Here is an 18,683-nt window from a genome sequence, read left to right as displayed (position 1 = left end):
TGAAGCGAGGCAACCCTCCTGCAGATGCAAGGTCACCTCGATTGAACTTGAAAGAGGAAGACACTTGTAATAAACCTGAAGTGTGGAAACTTGTGGGGACCTAGCTGTCCTGGTTATCAAGTCTAATGTACAATGTTATAGTTAGTTTAGTTTTACTTATCAAAATAACTTGAGCGTTAGAGGTAGGTGGATGAGTTTGACAGGGTCTACCGGAAGTAAGTAAGTAGCCTGAGTTCAAGTTTTTTGGGTTAGCTTCGACTTAGCTTTAGCCGCTGAACACCTGCGGGCTCGCTGGAGTTTCTCAGTCGATTTCGACAGGACTGTACCTTCCTGCGAGCTAACCAACACCGAACAGAATAATGCTCCTCGCTGTTAGGATGCTCCTCGTCGTCCTGGTTTGATCCCCGTCTCTTAAAGGCACAATGCGGCAGACGGAGGACCAGGCAGACCGGACACGGTCAACTACGGAGGAGGCGCCATAATGAGTAGGACTCCCAGCGAAGTCGAGTGAGGTTTGATCCGTCTGCTGCTCAGTTTGACAGAAGTTCAAGCCCTTGTGAAGGGTTCATTTTAAACAATTAAAACATACTTAATTTTCAGTGTTTAAGTGAGTTTTTAGTGATGAACTGAGTTTGAAGAATATCGAAGTACTATCAGACTCAACGAATACATGGCTGACTTCACACTGTCAACAACAGGAGAGCTGTAGCTCGCTAATGTTAGCATCAACAGAAAACGGTTTATGTAGTGCTAGCTCCAATGTTGGACTTTTCTTAATCTCAGAGTTTAAAACAATAAAAAACACAACGATAACTCAAGTTATTGTAACACAACATGATAATTATACCTTATTGATGAGGTAGAATTATCCTGTATGAGGTAGAATTTAATTTCACTCGTCCTCAACCAACAGCAGTTAACTATCAGTTTATTTTTCCTCTTTTTTTTCTTTCAGCTGCATAAAAGGTCTCTCCTCGTTTCATTGACACTGTTCTTGTTTAATCAAGGACAGACTCTGTTGATGACGGGATAAGTAAGAAATGAATCGTAATTAAGAGCTCCTGAATGACTGCTATAAACAATGGAGACCTCCTCAATCATTTTACAGTTGTTGATCATATATTGATAATGTCACACATGATAAACGAGTTAACGACAGATGCTGAAGATACCAGACGCCATCCCTATGTGGCTTACATTTAGCTAGATATAGAGTCAGATGTGTCGATTGTTGAGGATGACCCTCAGGTTACATTAGGATCCAGGGATGATCCAGTTTTTAGAAAATAAAAGAGCAGTAAATTACAGACAGTAACAATGTTCTCTGTTATTAGGATGCTGTTTGTTGTCCTGTTCTTCTGCCTGTTTCCTGGTGCCACGGGGCAGCAGGAGGACGACCAGTCAAACCCGTATGACATGCCCAGCTACAATGCCACAGGGCAGCAGGAGGACGACTGGCTGGATCCCCATGACATGCTCAACTATGGAACAAGCACCATAAGCATGAAGAAGCCCAAAGAGGTAGAGCGATGTGTTATATGTCAACCTATCTGCTGTAGCCAAGCTTACATTACTGTAATAACTGTTAATATTACTCCAGCCCAGCTGGGCTGACAGCGTTCACCCAGGAAGCTTTGCAGACTCGGGTTAGTTTGAGCACTGGTGAAGTGTAGAATTAAACAGCTTCACAGAGTTCTGTTGTCGAACTGAGTCTGAAGAATGTTGAGTTGCTATTAAATTAAAAAACTATCCGTGCGTGACTGACTTCACACATCAGTTACCATTTGCAGTGTTGAACACTGAGTTAGTGTCCTTGTCACAGAGTTCTTGAATTACACACTTAAGATTTTTTTTGGAGTCAAAAAGTGACACGTCGAAAATTAGTGTCAATATAAAACAATATTATTTTCTATTGCTTCCACTGTGAATTAGCCTAATAAATTTATTGCGTTTTCCATTTTAAGAAAATGGTAAAAAAGCAGTTTAATTTGAGAGTCTTATACTTTTTCATGTTTTTGCATTTAATTTTTAAAGAAAAAAATTCTTTAAAAAAAATCTTTAAAATCCCCCCCAAAAAAGGAATTAGAAAACTCAACTACATTAACTCAAACCAACCAAATAAACTCCACTCCATCTGGTAACATGTGAAACCTTTGGCTAAAAATACAGCAATTTGTAATAATAATAATAATAATAATAATAATAATAAAGAATAAGAAATTAAAAATAAGATTGTTTCCCTTAAAATAATGTGAACTTAACACTGATTTTATGGAGTCCAATGTCTTTGTTTGTCACTCACTGGAAATAAATACACATAACTACAAAAATATCTCCAGGGAATCAAAAACGTGAAATTAAAAATTAAGTTTTAGGAAAGTTTTTTTTTTTCAGGAGAGTTTGAAAATCATAAAGGTGCATGAAATATTAGCTTGCTACAGGTTTTTTTGGTGGTGGGCTTAATTGGCCATATCAAGGCAGACATCGGCAAATTTATCCAAACACGGGCGTTTTAAACCTGATTTTTCTGTAGGTGAAGACACCTCCATGGAATGTTATTTTACACAAACACCTACGTTGCAAACAAGGAAACTGAAGGGAATCGGTCATCACAAATACTGTGCTTTTCTGTTTTTCAGATTGACAATTTAAAGAAGAAGAACGCCATCATCTCACAGCAGCCAACATGCAATCCAGTCTTCAAACGATTCCTTAACCGACTCCTGAAGGAGATGAATCGAGTTGGTTTGGTATGTTGTCAATTCTCCTTTTCCTGATGAACTGTGTGATTTCTGGAGGCGTTTACTAGTACCTACTCCTGTTGAGTACCAAAGCTGCCTTGTGATAATCATGTAGCCTTCTTTGGATAATGTGATACCAGAGATGGTTCAGCTATATTCAAGCCTAAGACACAATATTGAAGTTCATGATTTGAATGGGAACTTGCACAACGTATTTGGTAAACTCTTATCCTCTCCCCAGCCCAGTGCCTCTGCAGACGTGGTCTATGATGCCAAGATCCAGCTGTCCAGAGAAGCCTTGACTGAGATTCAGACATTTCTAAATTCTGAAGACAGCCGGAGGACCGGAGCTCTGGACAACGCCATCAGTCAGATACTCGTGGATCTTCGGCCTCATGACTATAAGGCCTGGAAGTGGCACTTTGAAGACACCTTTGGTGTGGAGCTTTACACACTTCTACAAGTAAGATCATTCATGAAATGGAAGTCTTGATTCCATAAATCCTCAGTGCTTTATTCAGATTTGTCGTTAAGGTCTCTCAAGTTTGGTTGGTTGTTCCCTAACTGGCCAGGCCACATATTAGAGTGGCTCGAATCAGTGTCAGAATAATATCAGATTCCATGTGAATATTATTGTTCACACTGATGGAGGAAATTCATCTGAGTTTTAAAATCTGACTCCAATTAGTCAATGTAGATGTGTCTTGATCTAGGCACGAAAATAGGATTTTAAGTAAGTCTATTTTACGTCACTGTTCTGTCTTCTTGTATTTCAGATGGGGCTGTGGGTTCTGATCATATCCATGATCGTGTGCACTCAGCGGTGGTCAACAGCCTCCTGGTTTGTGCAGTTCCAAAGACTCTTGGCTATTTGCTTCATTGTCAGTGTTGTCTGGAACTGGTTCTATCTATATAAGGTCAGTAAAAACACTTTAATTCACCTGCTACTTAAGATGGACCTGAGTTTGTATTACATTTACATCGTTATTACATTTTTTTTCTTTTGTCAGATTGCCTTTGCTGAGCACCAGAACAATGTTGTGAAGATGGACAGAGTATATGAGCAGTGCACTGGATTGAAGAGATTTGACTGGAGTGATAGTGTAAAGGGTAAGCCAAGAACAAGCCTGTTTACACATTTAGCTGAGTGAGACCGGCACTTCGCAGTTTAGTAGCAACGCTAACCCCTAGAGATGACAGAGCGCTGCTGAAAATAAGAGTTGGATCTTTTTCTTGCCCTGACTCTTTTGTCTCCCGGCAGAGTGGTTCAGAAGCACCTGGACTCTACAGGACCACCTTTGTAAGAGATATTATGAAGTTCTCATGGTCAATCCCATTCTGCTTGTGCCTCCCACAAAGGTAGGTGACCGGACTGTAGTGGCATGTTTGGACTACACTGGCATATAATACTGAGCATCATATACCTCACATTAGAAAACCTATTAGAAAAACTTTTTTTTCCACTTAAATGGTTAATAATTATAAATCTGTTCCTATTTAGCACTCGAGACTGATTCATCTATCACTTTTGAATGTGTATTTGGGTTGAATACTTTATTTTGTATGGATATGACACATACAAATTCTCTTTCTGTTTAGGCAGTTGCTGTGACCCTAACGTCCTTCATCACAGTGCCACTGCAGCTGTTTGGCCAGGGGATCAATGAGTTTACTCAAGCCCTCCTGAAAGATCTACCATTCACTGAGCAAATCCTAGTTCTTCTCACCATCGTCCTCGCCATTTTGGTAAGGACCCTTGATAAATTCACACTGTCACCATGCATTCGTTTTACGTATAGTAAGAGTAGTGATAAAAGTATGAACATGTTTGTATGAGTGTGTAGAATTAAGGGGGTTCTACTCATTGTCATATATTTATTAGTCTAAAACAAGGTGTGACAACTTGTGGACTGAAACGGAAGTCTTTTTTTTTTTTTTTTGGATCTGCCAGTGTCTGACATCGGGCATGATTGTGAATCAGTTGCCTCCAAAATCACTTACAATGCATCTTGTAGATCACGATGGACTACTTTTCGTCATCTGTCCTCATGCACATCGCTGTGCTCCAGGACCTCCTAGTGGGATTATTAAGCTCAGGTCTTACTGATAACAAAGGAATGTTAACATATTTTTTCATTTTACATACTTTGGGCTCAGTATACTGTATTTTAAAGCTAGTTGACTCATCGATTAATACCGCCGACATTCAGATTTTAAACCTGAGGCATGCACGTGCCCAGTGTGAAAGCAAGAGATGTGTTTTTCTAAGCTTTAGCTAATGGGTCCTTTGTAATTTAAAAAAAAGAAAAGAAGAAAGAAATTATGATAGGACAAACATAATCACTCTCAGTCGTTACTCTCGGTCCATTAGAAATGTGAGTCTGAGTTCCTTCACTCTGCCTGTAATAATGTTTTATTATTGCTACTTGCTGTTTTGTCATGTTCATGGTAGCTCATGGTGTGGCTTTTGAGAGCCAGAGGGGAAGTTCAGGTGTTTACCTACATGGCCCGCTGAGTGGATGCCAGACCAAGTTGCAAGAATGTTTCTGAAGCCAGGAAAACAACAAGATGCAGAACCCATCGTGGGTGAGTGAATGAGGAGTTGGCTTTCACCAGCTTGCAAGGTGTGGGGGAGATGATGGAATGAGGAGTGTTGCTGTCTACCTTTATGCTGTGGAACAGGTTGTTGTCTGCTGCTGGTTAGCTTAGCTTGCTAGTATAGTGCTGATAGGCTAGTATGGCTTTGCCATTGCTCATGTTAGTCGCAAAAACACCTGACACCGAGTGTCTATGTTAGCACAATGTTGAGCCAGTCCTTGGATATTTTAACTTCCGTGGCTGTTGCTCAGCTTCTCTCTGTCCCTGCTACCTCGTCTACAGAAATCTGTGCACCAAAAGCCAGCTGATGGTGGTTCCACAGACCAGCACAAGTGCATCAAGAGGGCAAGTAAAGCTCAGCCTGCTTCTTTTCAAGCTGCTCCGTGATTTTCTCTAAATCTGGAACTTAGAGTATTTTAGTTTGGGGGGGGGGGGGTGGGGGGTAATACATGCAAAGTCATTAGGGGTGAAATTGTGAAATTTTTGTAAACCAATCCCCTGTGGGGAGCCTGGGGGCCATCCTCCAGGGATGAAAAATTTTGTGATTTTTAACATATGGAAAAAGCATTTTGGTACACTTAAAAAAAAAAAAATTTAAAAATACAATTAAACACATAAAGAAAAAAATGCCTCTGTACTTTCTTGGCTTTTTCCTTTTATCTACATCTTGTGTACACGTAAATTTTGGCTCATATGGATTCTCTGGACTTGCAAGCCTGCATTTAAAATATTACGCTCATGGGTCTCCTCTGTGATATCTTGCATTGACCATCTGTTTGTTCAAAATAACTTTCCTAGATCATTCCTTTTGAAATTTTCAGTGAGCAACCCTTTTACACTTTACAGTGAACTCATTGCTAGCAGCTATGGTCAGCTTGTTAAACCATGTTATCGAGATAAACTTTTTGTTATTTTTGTAAATTTGTCTCTTGTATACACAGTAATCAGCAGGAAATGTTAGTTTCCACGTAACAAAGCAGACCATTTTCTATTGGAGTGCTCAAGACTATATCAAGACTTTTTGAACTTGCATACGAGCTTTTCACCTGTTTCTGACTTTTATACATAACCATCTGGTTGCTCTACTTAGATTTCATTATCAATTAACATCTATTTGGTGGAAGACTCGGTTCTCCTGTGCTGTCTTTTGCTTGACCACTCACACTGTCCTGTCTGCTGTGGATGAGAATGTGTCGTAGTCATTTCCTGGTTTTTGACTGTAGTCTTTGCTAAGAACTTAGCCTTGTATTTATCTAATCCTCCATATCACTCTGGAGTGATGTAGACTCATCTACCCCCAATTCCCCATCCTCATTTCTCATCTGGGTGAACTTTACCTTTGTACAAACTTTACATAACTGAGGTGGTTTGATTGCACTTTCTTTTATCCACATGCTTTTTACCACACCTTTTACCTTTTGTACATCTTCATAGCTGGAATGACCCGGTATTTCATGCCAAGTTTGCATGTTGTGACACCTTTCATATCGGACAACTCTTATGAATGCCAAGCCTGTTACCATCCTAGGTAACCACTCAACTGTCCACTTTCTTGAAAGTGATAGTCGCCCCTCTATTTGTTGCTTATGCCACTAAAAAAGAGGTCATGTGTATAAAGGAATGCATAGTGCATTGGTCAGCTGAGTTGGTGTCCAGCTTTGTCAGGTCAACATATCATGGTCATTTCTCTTCATTGTGCTATCCCACCGTACTTGGTCTCAACTCCACTGAATGGAGCTTCAATGACAGCTTTCAAACTTTCTGATGTTGCACCTGAATCCACCACATTGTCTTTCAACTTCTCTTGTTCTTTGTTTTCAGGCCTCACAACTTGTCTGATGCCATCTTGGTCCATTACATTACACTTTTCCCTTTTGCCAGGCTAGTGTGTTAGCTTCACTGGCTTTCATGTTGTACACCATGTAAGACCTGTAATACTTCCCCTTATACTCATGGAAACCTAGCTTGTGTCCAACTGTGTGTGGCACCATTACCTGTTGACCTGAGATGTGAGTAATTAAAAAAAAAAAAATTTAAATTAAGAAAAGGAAAATAAGTAAAGAAATAATATAAATGTAATGTTTTAATGATCTAATAATGATTTATGGAGAAGGGATGGGATTAATAAACAAGGGAACTTATTCCCAGTCCTTTTCATGAGAGCGACAAGTTTGACAATCTTGTATTGTTTTGTGCTTTTTATTTTGTGTAATATTTTCTGACCTTTTTGCACTTTATTATTTATATTTTCTCTACATCTTCAAAAAGAAATTTCAGTCCATTCTAAATGTTGCCTTTATTCTTTAAGCATACTTATACTTTGGTCCCTAAAATTGCAGCTTCTTGGTTGTAGCTCTGTCGGTAGAGACAAGCATGAACAAAAAGGCTACTCAGCCTATAGCAACACATACGCAGCAGGATGACGTCACATCTGAGTTTACAGTAAAACCTTTATAAATATGGTACCGTAATACAATTAATAAGATCGCCATTCAGATAACTCTTGACTAAAATGGTAACAATAACATTTTTAATAATGAAAATAATAAAACACAGAAAATTAACCTGATATTGTATAATTTTGAACAGGACGAAGGTTTGGAGTGACTGAAGAGGAAGTAAATGGCAGAGAGACAGTGTTAAAGAGAGACAGTGTTAAACGGAGAAAAGACATTTAAATTTAAGTTGTGGTCCTCAACGGGAAAAGTGTTTTGTAACTCCAGATTTTGAGCAGCAGATGGTGCAAATACACAATCCCCACTATTCGAAGAGGAAGAGTGGCGTATTAAAACGAAAGCGACTCTGTAGGATCGTAACTAGCTGTCTTGTTTATCAGGTTCGACATTCAGTGTTGACGTTAGTTTTACTTAGCAAAATAATTCGACCGTCAGCGGTAGGAATCTGAAAGAGTCTTCCGGAAGTAAATAAAAGGTTAGAGTTCATGCTTGTTTTGTTAGCTTCGACTTAGCTTTAGCTACCGAACCCTCGTTCATCCGTTGCTGGAGTGTCACACTGAGCGGTATCATGTTCCTCGGAACTAGGATGTCCCTCGCCGTCCTGGTCTGCTACATGTCTCTTGGAGCTACCGGGCAGCAGGCTGAAGACTGGGTAGACCCTTATGACATGCTCAACTACGATGCCAGCACCAAATCTATGAGGAAGCCCGCAGAGGTAGAATGCTGGTGGATATGTTTACCGATCTTCTGTAGCCACGCTCACATTACCGTCATGACACTGCGTGACTTGTGTTTCACAGGCGACAAACTACGACCAAGTCCCGACAACAAGAAGAGCTCACATTCGAGACTCCAGCCAAGAAGAGCTGACAGCCTGCCGCCTGCAAGTGGATGATTTACAGACTCAGGTTACCGCAAGCATTTGTTGCGTACACATTGTAACACACCGAATTCTGTGGCGATGAACTGAGTTAAGTGAAGAATTTTCAATTACCATCAATTTCACCACTAATGTCCACATGACCGACTTCGCAGATCAGTTGCCATTAGCAGAGTTGAACACGGTTACACACTCGTGAAAGTGGAGTTCGTTTCCTTGTAACAGTGACTGAGGTGAAAGGACACAATAGAATTTTTTTCTTGAGGTGAAGTCACACGTCCAAAATTAGAATTATTTTGTGCATAACCTTTTTATGCCCTGAGGAAGGCCATGTGTTGCCTAAACGTTGTTGGCTTGATTTTATTGATTCCATGGTGAATTCGCCTTGGCTCTCAGTACTTGCAAACCAGCACCCCCTTTTTTTTAATCAAATTGAGTAACACTCTTTTATTTGTACAATTTGCTTCATGACAATTGAAAACCATAAATATTGAAAACAATAAATGCAAAAACATGCATTTACATAGTGCAGGTTCTTTTCTTTGTTTTTTGTTAATTAGCCTTATCAAACCAGACAAAAGTAGTGGGTTAGGGTTTAGAACCTATGTTGCAAACAAGGAAACTGAAGGGAATCGGTCATCACAAATACTGTGCTTTTCTGTTTTTCAGATTGACAATTTAAAGAAGAAGAACGCCATCATCTCACAGCAGCCAACATGCAATCCAGTCTTCAAACGATTCCTTAACCGACTCCTGAAGGAGATGAATCGAGTTGGTTTGGTATGTTGTCAATTCTCCTTTTCCTGATGAACTGTGTGATTTCTGGAGGCGTTTACTAGTACCTACTCCTGTTGAGTACCAAAGCTGCCTTGTGATAATCATGTAGCCTTCTTTGGATAATGTGATACCAGAGATGGTTCAGCTATATTCAAGCCTAAGACACAATATTGAAGTTCATGATTTGAATGGGAACTTGCACAACGTATTTGGTAAACTCTTATCCTCTCCCCAGCCCAGCGCCTCTGCAGACGTGGTCTATGATGCCAAGATCCAGCTGTCCAGAGAAGCCTTGACTGAGATTCAGACATTTCTAAATTCTGAAGACAGCCGGAGGACCGGAGCTCTGGACAACGCCATCAGTCAGATACTCTTGGATCTTCGGCCTCATGACTATAAGGCCTGGAAGTGGCACTTTGAAGACACCTTTGGTGTGGAGCTTTACACACTTCTACAAGTAAGATCATTCATGAAAGGGAAGTCTTGGTTCCTAAAATATGAAAACATTTCTAAATCCATGTGTTTCAGTGGAAAAAGTAGACGCTGTTTACAGCTGCATAAAATATGCATAGTAGTGAGCTGCTGTGTTTGATTGTGATCACACTAAAATCCTCAAAGCGTTTTTCAGATTTGTTGTGAAGATCTGTCAAGTTCTGTTGGTTGTTCCCTAACTGACTAGAGGTCAGTGTCAGAAAAATATCAGATTCCATGTGATTATTATTGTTCACACTGATGGAGAAAATTCATCTGAGTCTCGGTCTTTTTTTTAACCATCATATTAAATGTAAGCAAACCATAAATCCAAATGATTAAGCTTGTTTACAATGACGGACCAAATCAGATTTTTGTTTTTTCAGTTTGGACGGCCAAACTAAAACAATTGAAATTCAAAGTGGTTTGATACTGATGTGTCTCAGTCCAGACACCAAAATTAGTTGTCAAAGTGTCTTTTGCATCACTTACAACCTGGTCCTTCATGAATGGTGGCCATCCTCTTCAAGTTTGTAAGATGTCTTTGGTATATTTTCTGTCAGCTAAACTGGGTTTCAGTCACTTAAAACCAGCCGGCACTGGTGAATTCTGTTCTGTCTTCTTGTATTTCAGATGGGGCTGTGGGTTCTGATCTTATTCATGATCGTGTGCACTCAGCTGTGGTCAACAGTCTCCTGGTTTGTGCAGTTCCAAAGACTCTTGGCTATTTGCCTCATTGTCAGTGTTGTCTGGAACTGGTTCTATCTATATAAGGTCATTACAACTCATTCACCCTTCAGTATTTCTTTTAAGATGGACCTGAGTTTGAAACACCTGTATTACATCTCTTTTGTCAGATTACCTTTGCTGAGCACCAGAACAATGTTGTGAAGATGGACAGAGTATATGAGCAGTGCACTGGAGTGAAGAAAATTGACTGGAGTGATAGTTTAAAGGGTAAGCCAAGAACAAGCCTGTTTACACATTCAGCTGAGTGAGACCGGCCTCTTCTTAGTTCTGCTGCAACAGGGATGTAACGATATCAAAATCTCACACTAGGAAAATACCTCAGTATCAAGTCCATGGTTCGATCCTGATTGCGATATTTTAAAGAAAAGACGAATGAACCTGTAGACATTTATTAAACAGTATGACATTGACTATTACAATATGTGACAAAAAAAGCCAACCATAATGCTTGCACGTCAGACTTAAAACCTGCGTAGTTTCCTCAACTTCAAAAACTTTGTCACTCACAGCATCAGCTAGTTTTGCTGTTCTACTACAAGCGAAGCGCAAAGGATGATGGTCACACAAGGAGCTCTGGCAACTTAATTTCGCACCTCACCCCAGCCGTCTCCACTGCAGATAAAACTACACCTATTAGCCAGAAACCATCGCACTGCCTGCGACAGCATGATAACATGTTTGTCTTGCAGTAATGAAAAATGAAAGTTACCGTGACATCCTAGTCGCACCTCTTAACCACAGATATGACAGTGAACTGTTGGAAGTAGAAGCTAAAAGAAGATGGAGCGAGATCATTTTTCTTGCCCTGACTCTTTTGTCTCCCGGCAGAGTGGTTCAGAAGCACCTGGACTCTACAGGACGACCCCTGTAAGAGATATTATGAAGTTCTCATGGTCAATCCCATTCTGCTTGTGCCGCCCACAAAGGTAGGTGACCGGACTGTAGTGGCATGTTTGGTGAACACTGGCATATAATACTGAGCATCAAATGGCTGTTAGAAACAAACAAATGTAACCTTTGTCAATGCCCAAACACTGAAGTGCCAAATTGCTACACGGTTTGAACAACAAATGTCTAACTGTCGCTGTTGTCCAGCAAATGGAAGTATTTCTCTCTAGCTGGCAACTCTCTGCTCTAGGCTTCTACATCTGGATAAAAAGTGAACATATAAATATATATATAGATAGATTTTTTTTTTCCATTGCCACCACGCAATCTGTCAGCATGATAAGTGTGTAACCGAGGAGAGAGGATGACAAGAAACGACAAAGCACTGGTTAACACTACCATTATGTCCGCCATAGCTGGTGAGAACAGGTTGTATTTATAGTGTCCGAGCATAAAGTCTGTGCAGACACTGGGTGTGGCTCCATTAGGACGATGCCAAGTTTGAGGCTGTTTTTGTACATAAATGCACTTTTGAATAAGTATTTCACTCCTTCATGAATTTGTCCTAATTCAGCATTTAAAGGAAGGACACTTCTCTTACTCTTGCATGTGTGTTGGTTTTGAGTTCCTGACATTTGTTGATATGACCTTTTTAAAAGACTAGATCTGTCTCTCTGTTTAGGCGATCTCTGTTACTCTGACAACCTTCATCACAGAGCCGCTGAAGCATTTTGGCCAGGGGATCAGTGAGTTTCTCAGAGCCCTTCTCAAAGACCTACCAGTTACCCTGCAGATCCCAGTTCTTCTCACCATCGTGCTCTCCATTGTGGTAAAGACCCTTGATGAATTCATACTGGTACCATGTGTTTATCTAATGTATAGCAGTCTGATATCAAGCTGAATGACTGAACGGAAGTATCTCTGGAAGATAACTTTTTAGAAAGGAAATGGAAACGGAACACTTGGAAATCCAGTTCTGATTGCCGTCAAGTTTATTGTTTTAATTTTAGTTGATATATTGCGCCACAGCAGCAGAAGTCATATAAGTTCACTTTTCCTATGAACAGGTGTAACCCTTTGTCTTTTATTAAATGAATAATTCGTTTTTTTTAATTGATCTAATTTATGCGAACGGGGTTTGACCAGAAATTCCTTGTATCTCTGCCAGTGCAAAGACTTGCCTTTAAAATAAAAGCGGCAGTGGTTTTTTTATTATTATTATTATTATTATGCTCTTAACATCTTGCAGTCCATTAACACCTACACCCTGGTCCTTTAAAGGCACAATGAGTATCATTGTTTTTTTTGTTTGTTAAAAAAAAGTTAACATAAGACACTGTAGTGGAAGTAGGAGGTAGTCACTCCACCCAGGTCTATGGAGGACCCAACATTTTACTGACCCTAACTCAAAGAACCACACGTGTTGGCATGGTAGACAGAGTGCATATGTAACCATGGTGACAGGCATCAGTCATAGACACACATATTACCTCTCAATCACCGCTCTTGGCCTATTAGAAGTGTATGTCTGTTTCTGTAGAGTACTGTGTGTGTGTGTGTGTGTGTGTGTGTGTGTGTGTGTGTGTGTGTGTGTGTGTGTGTGTGTGTATGTATATATGTGTGTATATATCTATATATATGTGTATATATATCTATATAGATATATCTATCTATCTAGATATCTCTATATATCTCTATATCTATATATATCTATATAGATATATGATATATATATATATGATATATATATATGATATATATATATTATATATATATATATATCTATATATATATATATATATATATATATCTATATATATCTATATCTATATATATCTCTCTATATATATATATAGAGAGATATATATATATATATATAGATATATATCGAAGGGAACCTGGCCGAGTTTTTCCCTCACGCGATTCACCAATGCCATGGAGAGATATCTATATATAGATATATATATATATAGATATAGATAGATGGATATCTCTCCATGGCATTGGTGAATCGCGTGAGGGAAAAACTCGGCCAGGTTCCCTTCGAGCAACACTATGGCTCTCTGTATCTTTTTGGCAATTTTTTCTTGTTTTTAAAAAAAAAAAAAAAAAAGTTGAAAAATGCTACTTGTTGTGCCTTAAAAGAAAACAAGAGTATTGCTTTTGAGTTGGAGAAATTCTTTAACAGTGTCAGCACAGTTGACAAGTCAAACTGACCCCTCAAACTCTTCCTTCCCTTCTTTCACACTCTTCATTCCCCATCTATGATTATCACCTTTTATTAGCTATTGCATCAACACTCCTCACTGTAGCCTATTAGCGATTTATGTTTCAGTACAAGAGCTCATTGATGATGTTGCTGGTATCAACGTGTACTCATTGTCCAGCACAGTAGAAAATCTAGTATAGATTTCATGTGCTAATGAATCATTTTGAAACCTTTACAGGTTTGCATGTATGGAGGTGTGCAGGCAGCCTTCCAGTACGGCATCACTGCACCTCTATGCCGCAGGAGAAGGGATCCACCCCCTCCAGAGCTGGAGCGACCACAACCTCATCGTCAAATGATTGAGGATGAAGACCATTTCGCAGAAAGGGAAGCTCCTCAACCGAGAGGCAATGGTGGCAGATTACAGAGGAACCAGTTTCATCAGCGGCGGCCTAACAGAGCCAGGGAGGAACCTGCCAAGGTGGAGACACTGCGCACTGTCAACTCATCTTACTGTGAGGATGAGACGGATGAGGGTGGCCCTGAGGCAGAGCAAAGGGAACACAATCTCGCTTTCGGTGACTTTGACACTCAAACTGAGTCTGACTCAGAAAAACCGCAGGACACATTAGAGGAGCTCACAGGAGCAAGTGCTAAGGTTGATATTTCATCGAAGAAGGCCAAAATATCCAAACTAAAAGCTAAACCCGATGAAAATAAGTCATCTCAATCAAAGACGAAATGCGTGACAGAGGAACTCGGCAGAGAACAGACAATATCCCCATCCAAGACTGTAAGGAGGCGGACCCCACAAACCCAAGCAAAAAATCACCTTCGGGTGAGTTTGGTCTAAAATTACATCTTTTTACTCATGCTAATATCTGACCCTTTTCTGTGTTTCTTGTGATTCTGCTCTCAGCGTTTCACGTGTGGGATGGTGACTATTCGCATGCATCAATGTGGTAAATAAGTGTATCCTAACCTGCAGTTTTTGTCCTGCCTGATGTTTAAGTAAGAACTGCCACTTGTGGAGGTGTTAAGCCAGTCACCCTGGGAAGGATCTTGTAGCTCTTAGCCAAAGTTAAAGGATAATTCTTTTAGTTTAAAACCTGGGCAGTTTCCCAATTATAAATGTATTGAATTATTGGTCCAGTATTGAGTTACAATACCATAACTTGGAAGCATGAAATGACTACAATGAGGCACATACCCGTGTTAGAGCTTGTACACGCCGCTGATAGGTTGGGAAGACAAGTTTTTCATTACAAAAATTGGTGCTTCTGTACTGAGATGATCCCAAAAGTCTGTAAATGTGACCGAAGGGCTAGGAGATGAAATCCTTAACCAAAGCACTTTTTACTGATTTTAAAAAAGCTTTTTCAAGAGGGGACAGACCTGGCACAAACAAGCGGACGGGACGTTATTGGCAAAATTAACTTGTTGCCCTGGCATCAGAAACCATGAAGACATGGCATGAATATGATGAAAGCTCAATAAGTAGTTTTCCATTAGAATCCAAGTATGTTTTATCAGGATCCATTTGATAATGCTGTCGGACACTTAAAAGAACAGGAACTGGAGGGCCCTCAGAGAGCGCACACTTCCACGGAGGCCTCTGGCTGATAGGCAGTCACTTGGAGCCTAAAAATCTCAGCCAAACCATCCATCCATTTTCTACCGCGTATCCTGTTAAGGGTCGCAGGGGGGCTGGAGCCTATCCCGGCAGCCTTTAGGTGAGAAGCAGGGTTCACCCTGGACAGGTCGCCAGTCCATCACAACCCACGCAGGATCAGGGAGAACAGGCAGACTCCACACAGAAAGATCCCGTGCCCGAGCCGGGACTCGAACCCGACTCTTGCTGTTAGGCGACAGTGCTAACCACTGCACCACCGTGCCGCCTCCTCAGCCAAACCCAATAAAACAAAAATGCAATTTTTCCTGTAGATGCACCTAGATTGTTCCTTGGCCCACATCACAAGCCTCCACCAAGTTTGGTGAAAAGCGTCTTCATGGCTTTGTTTTTGTTTTGGATTACCCTTGTAAGAGACAAACAAACTGCACCAATCACAGTACAAGGACCTCTAAGTGTCAATCTGGGAAAGACTCGCACATTTGTGGACGAACTACCTTAACTTGGACAATTTCCCTGTCGTAGATGTTTCTGGTTGGCGGCTGTATTATTCTTGTGTAATGTTGGACCAATTTAATTAAGATTTGTACCTTCATAATTTAAAAAAGGGGAAAGGTTTCAAAATATTGGAATTATCCTTTGGATTTTTCTCAACCTAAATAGCACAAGCCATCTGTGCAGTGGATTTCAGTCATGGTTATTTACTTGGCTGAATTGAACATCCTCTCTACCAGACGTTTCTGCTCTGTACCAAATATGCATTTTTCTCTCCCTATCAAGGAAGTAGTTGGGGTTATTAATTTGACATAAACAGATTAAGAATTTTGTATGCCACAGCTCCAGATTGACTTCCACTGCATGTTAATAAACTAATGTGTAGATTTTTATTGCCACATAAAGACTTGCAAGTATACAACTAAATGCTTGTTCTCCTAAAGCTTCATTTTCCTAACTGACATGTCATTTTTGTTAGTTAAACACCTCTAAATACACGTAAACCCCTATTTTGTGAATATATTACTGTAAAACATTTCAATTAGAATGTGCAGTCACACATTTCTGATCTGAATCCTCATCGTAGGTCTCGCCTGCTGTCTCAAGGTCGGAAGTTGAAGCGGACAGCGTTCCTGTTCAGGAGACATCTCCAACAACAGTGGCATAGACTTCTAGATTCTGTTAGCCCAACTCTACAAGATGGTCATGATCAATCACTGGTGCATTTTCTGAACTTTGTGTGTTGTGTTGCCACGAATGATCATCGAGCTCATCCTTACAGCGGTGCAGGTAATTCCTCTTTACTTGGTTTCTGTTTTATTTTAAGAGCTTCAATGCCAGTGCTGGACAACAGAATTGCTGACAGCGTGTGCACTTAGTCTTGTTGTTTACAATATACCTTTATAAGAATAAATAGTCTTGATGCAACAATCTCCATAACAGTCTTTGTATTTTAAACACTGAGCACTTATTTAAGTGACACTAAAGACTAAAAATGTATCGATCAAATAGTCTCTGAAGAAATCATAAAGAAATGCTTCTTCCTTCTTTTTTTTCTCTTTTTTTTTTAAAGGTAACATCCTTATATTATGGACATCTTCGCGTCAGTGATGCAGTCAGACATGTTGATGGTAATTTTGCTGTTATGTAACATCGGGAGCCAGGGACAGACCAAACATAAGCATGGCTAACACTGGAAGGCAAAGCAAAGGAATCTCTTGTGTTCTGGCGTGAACCTTCCAGTGCCCCAGTGATGGATGGTGATGTCCTTGGATCTGCCAGCACTGTTTGAACTCCTTGAAAATTGTTTGGGTTGTTATACTCCTCAGAACATACTGCGTATGAACTGTTAGTTCAGAGTTTTATATGTGTAACTAACCATGAATAACACCCCTTGATTTTTATCTACATTGCTGTCATTTGTATCGATTGACTGTTTGATTATGTGTACCTCAAGAAAAAAAATGGCTCTTTATTTCTATTCATAATAAGGTCATGTTGCATCATTTTTTATAAACCGGGTATGCGTTTTGTTTGCAAGACTGAGACGTCTCTCTGCATGTTTATGAAGTGTGTTAACAATTCATCCATCAAGATTATCTGGATCGTCTGTGCATTCCTGTACTGTAGGCCCTTGCGTACATCATGTTGTATGCTTGTCTTATGGTTGAGCATGTAAGAAGTCTGGAACATTCAGTGATAAGTTTTTTATTTAAATTTTTTTATTGCGTATTTCAACTGAATTTGATTCCAATTAAATGTTCAAAATATGCTCTGTTTGTGTTTGTGAATTTGAAGAAAGTCAGCGTCAAATTGCGTGAGATTTTGTTGTATCGTTTCTCGGCGTCCGAACCTTTTAAGCCGAACTGCATCGCTGCGAATTCTGAGTTAGTTAAAAATCATTGGATTGTTGAAGTATTCAAGCAAGGTTGCATCATGATCGACCTTATTCACACCCCTGCAACAGTGCAGGAAATATCTGACATTCTTCAGGTGCCAATGTGGTACAATTGTATCAACTCTCAAGACAGGAAATCACGTGTACTTGAACAAAAAATAAAACTGAATAAACTTTTAGAAAATTAGTTAATTTCAAAACATGAACAGCAATGGGTAGATAAATACACCCTGGATTGAAAAGAAATCGACGGACAGATGAAAGACAAAAGTTATAAATGAGGGAATTCACTCTTTTGAGGGGTCATACTAAAATGTAATAAAGTGGTATTGTTTTTTGGGATTTTTTTAAACTCTATTTAGGAAGTTTGGTTTTTAGAAATCCTCCCAGAGTTCCTCAAAAGCAGCGAGGCCCCAAACTGGAGGAGCCTGCTGGGAGGTCAAATAAACTCCCGCCCTAGTATTTGTTCTTCAAAAATGGATCGGGAACTGGATTATTTCAGTAATGTCATGTGCCACCGGGAACACTTGAGGTCATGTTCTTAGTATACGTCTGAAAGTATTACTCACATATGTAAAAACAACATTTGAAAACTGTCCCTCTGTTCCCTGTTAAATATAACGCATCAAACTGAGTCCTTATCCTGGACTGTTCATCCAAGTGAGAAGCTAATATCTGAAAACAACATGACTTTTTTGTGTTCATGAGAAAATATTGAACAGGTGGATCGATGAAATATACATAATTCACCTGTATCTTAGCAAAAAAGAATATTAAAATGATTTAGCGAAAGTTATAAATAAAAAAGTATAACTTTTACCATTCGCAATTGATAGTACAGAAAGTCTGATTTTTTTTTTCTCATTTTGGACACGAAAGACAAAACTTACC

General features: G+C 39.7%; 1 protein-coding gene across 6 annotated transcripts; it reads left to right on the top strand.

Annotated features, from left to right (window-relative positions):
- The first annotated feature begins 4,348 nt into the window (after positions 1–4,348).
- clcc1 (chloride channel CLIC-like 1) lies at positions 4,349–17,666 on the top strand. 6 transcript variants are annotated; one of them, XR_015119215.1, is made up of 13 exons: positions 5,207–5,327; positions 5,622–5,684; positions 8,381–8,510; positions 8,596–8,703; positions 9,345–9,455; positions 9,688–9,909; positions 10,557–10,697; positions 10,781–10,880; positions 11,502–11,599; positions 12,244–12,390; positions 14,009–14,251; positions 16,482–16,684; positions 16,968–17,666. XR_015119215.1 is itself a non-coding variant. In XM_086224144.1 (12 exons), exons 2-12 carry the CDS (start codon positions 5,647–5,649, stop codon positions 16,560–16,562), a joined length of 1,776 nt encoding a protein of 591 aa, XP_086080270.1. In that variant the 5' UTR covers positions 5,207–5,327; positions 5,622–5,646; the 3' UTR covers positions 16,563–17,666. The 6 variants fall into 6 exon arrangements, 1 of the variants encoding a protein (XP_086080270.1); XR_015119211.1 differs by having other exon boundaries at positions 14,009–14,608; XR_015119214.1 differs by lacking the exons at positions 5,622–5,684; positions 8,381–8,510 and adding an exon at positions 4,349–4,487 and having other exon boundaries at positions 5,194–5,327; positions 14,009–14,608.
- Positions 17,667–18,683: the final 1,017 nt, after the last annotated feature.

This window comes from Aulostomus chinensis, chromosome 14, assembly GCF_037954235.1.
Source record: "Aulostomus chinensis isolate RoL2024-O1b breed Wild chromosome 14, RoL_Achi_v1.0, whole genome shotgun sequence".
In the NCBI taxonomy this organism is placed as follows: Eukaryota; Metazoa; Chordata; class Actinopteri; order Syngnathiformes; family Aulostomidae; genus Aulostomus; species Aulostomus chinensis.
The sequence above is the reverse complement of the archived record's forward strand: the minus strand, read 5'-3'. Positions and strand labels throughout refer to the sequence as shown.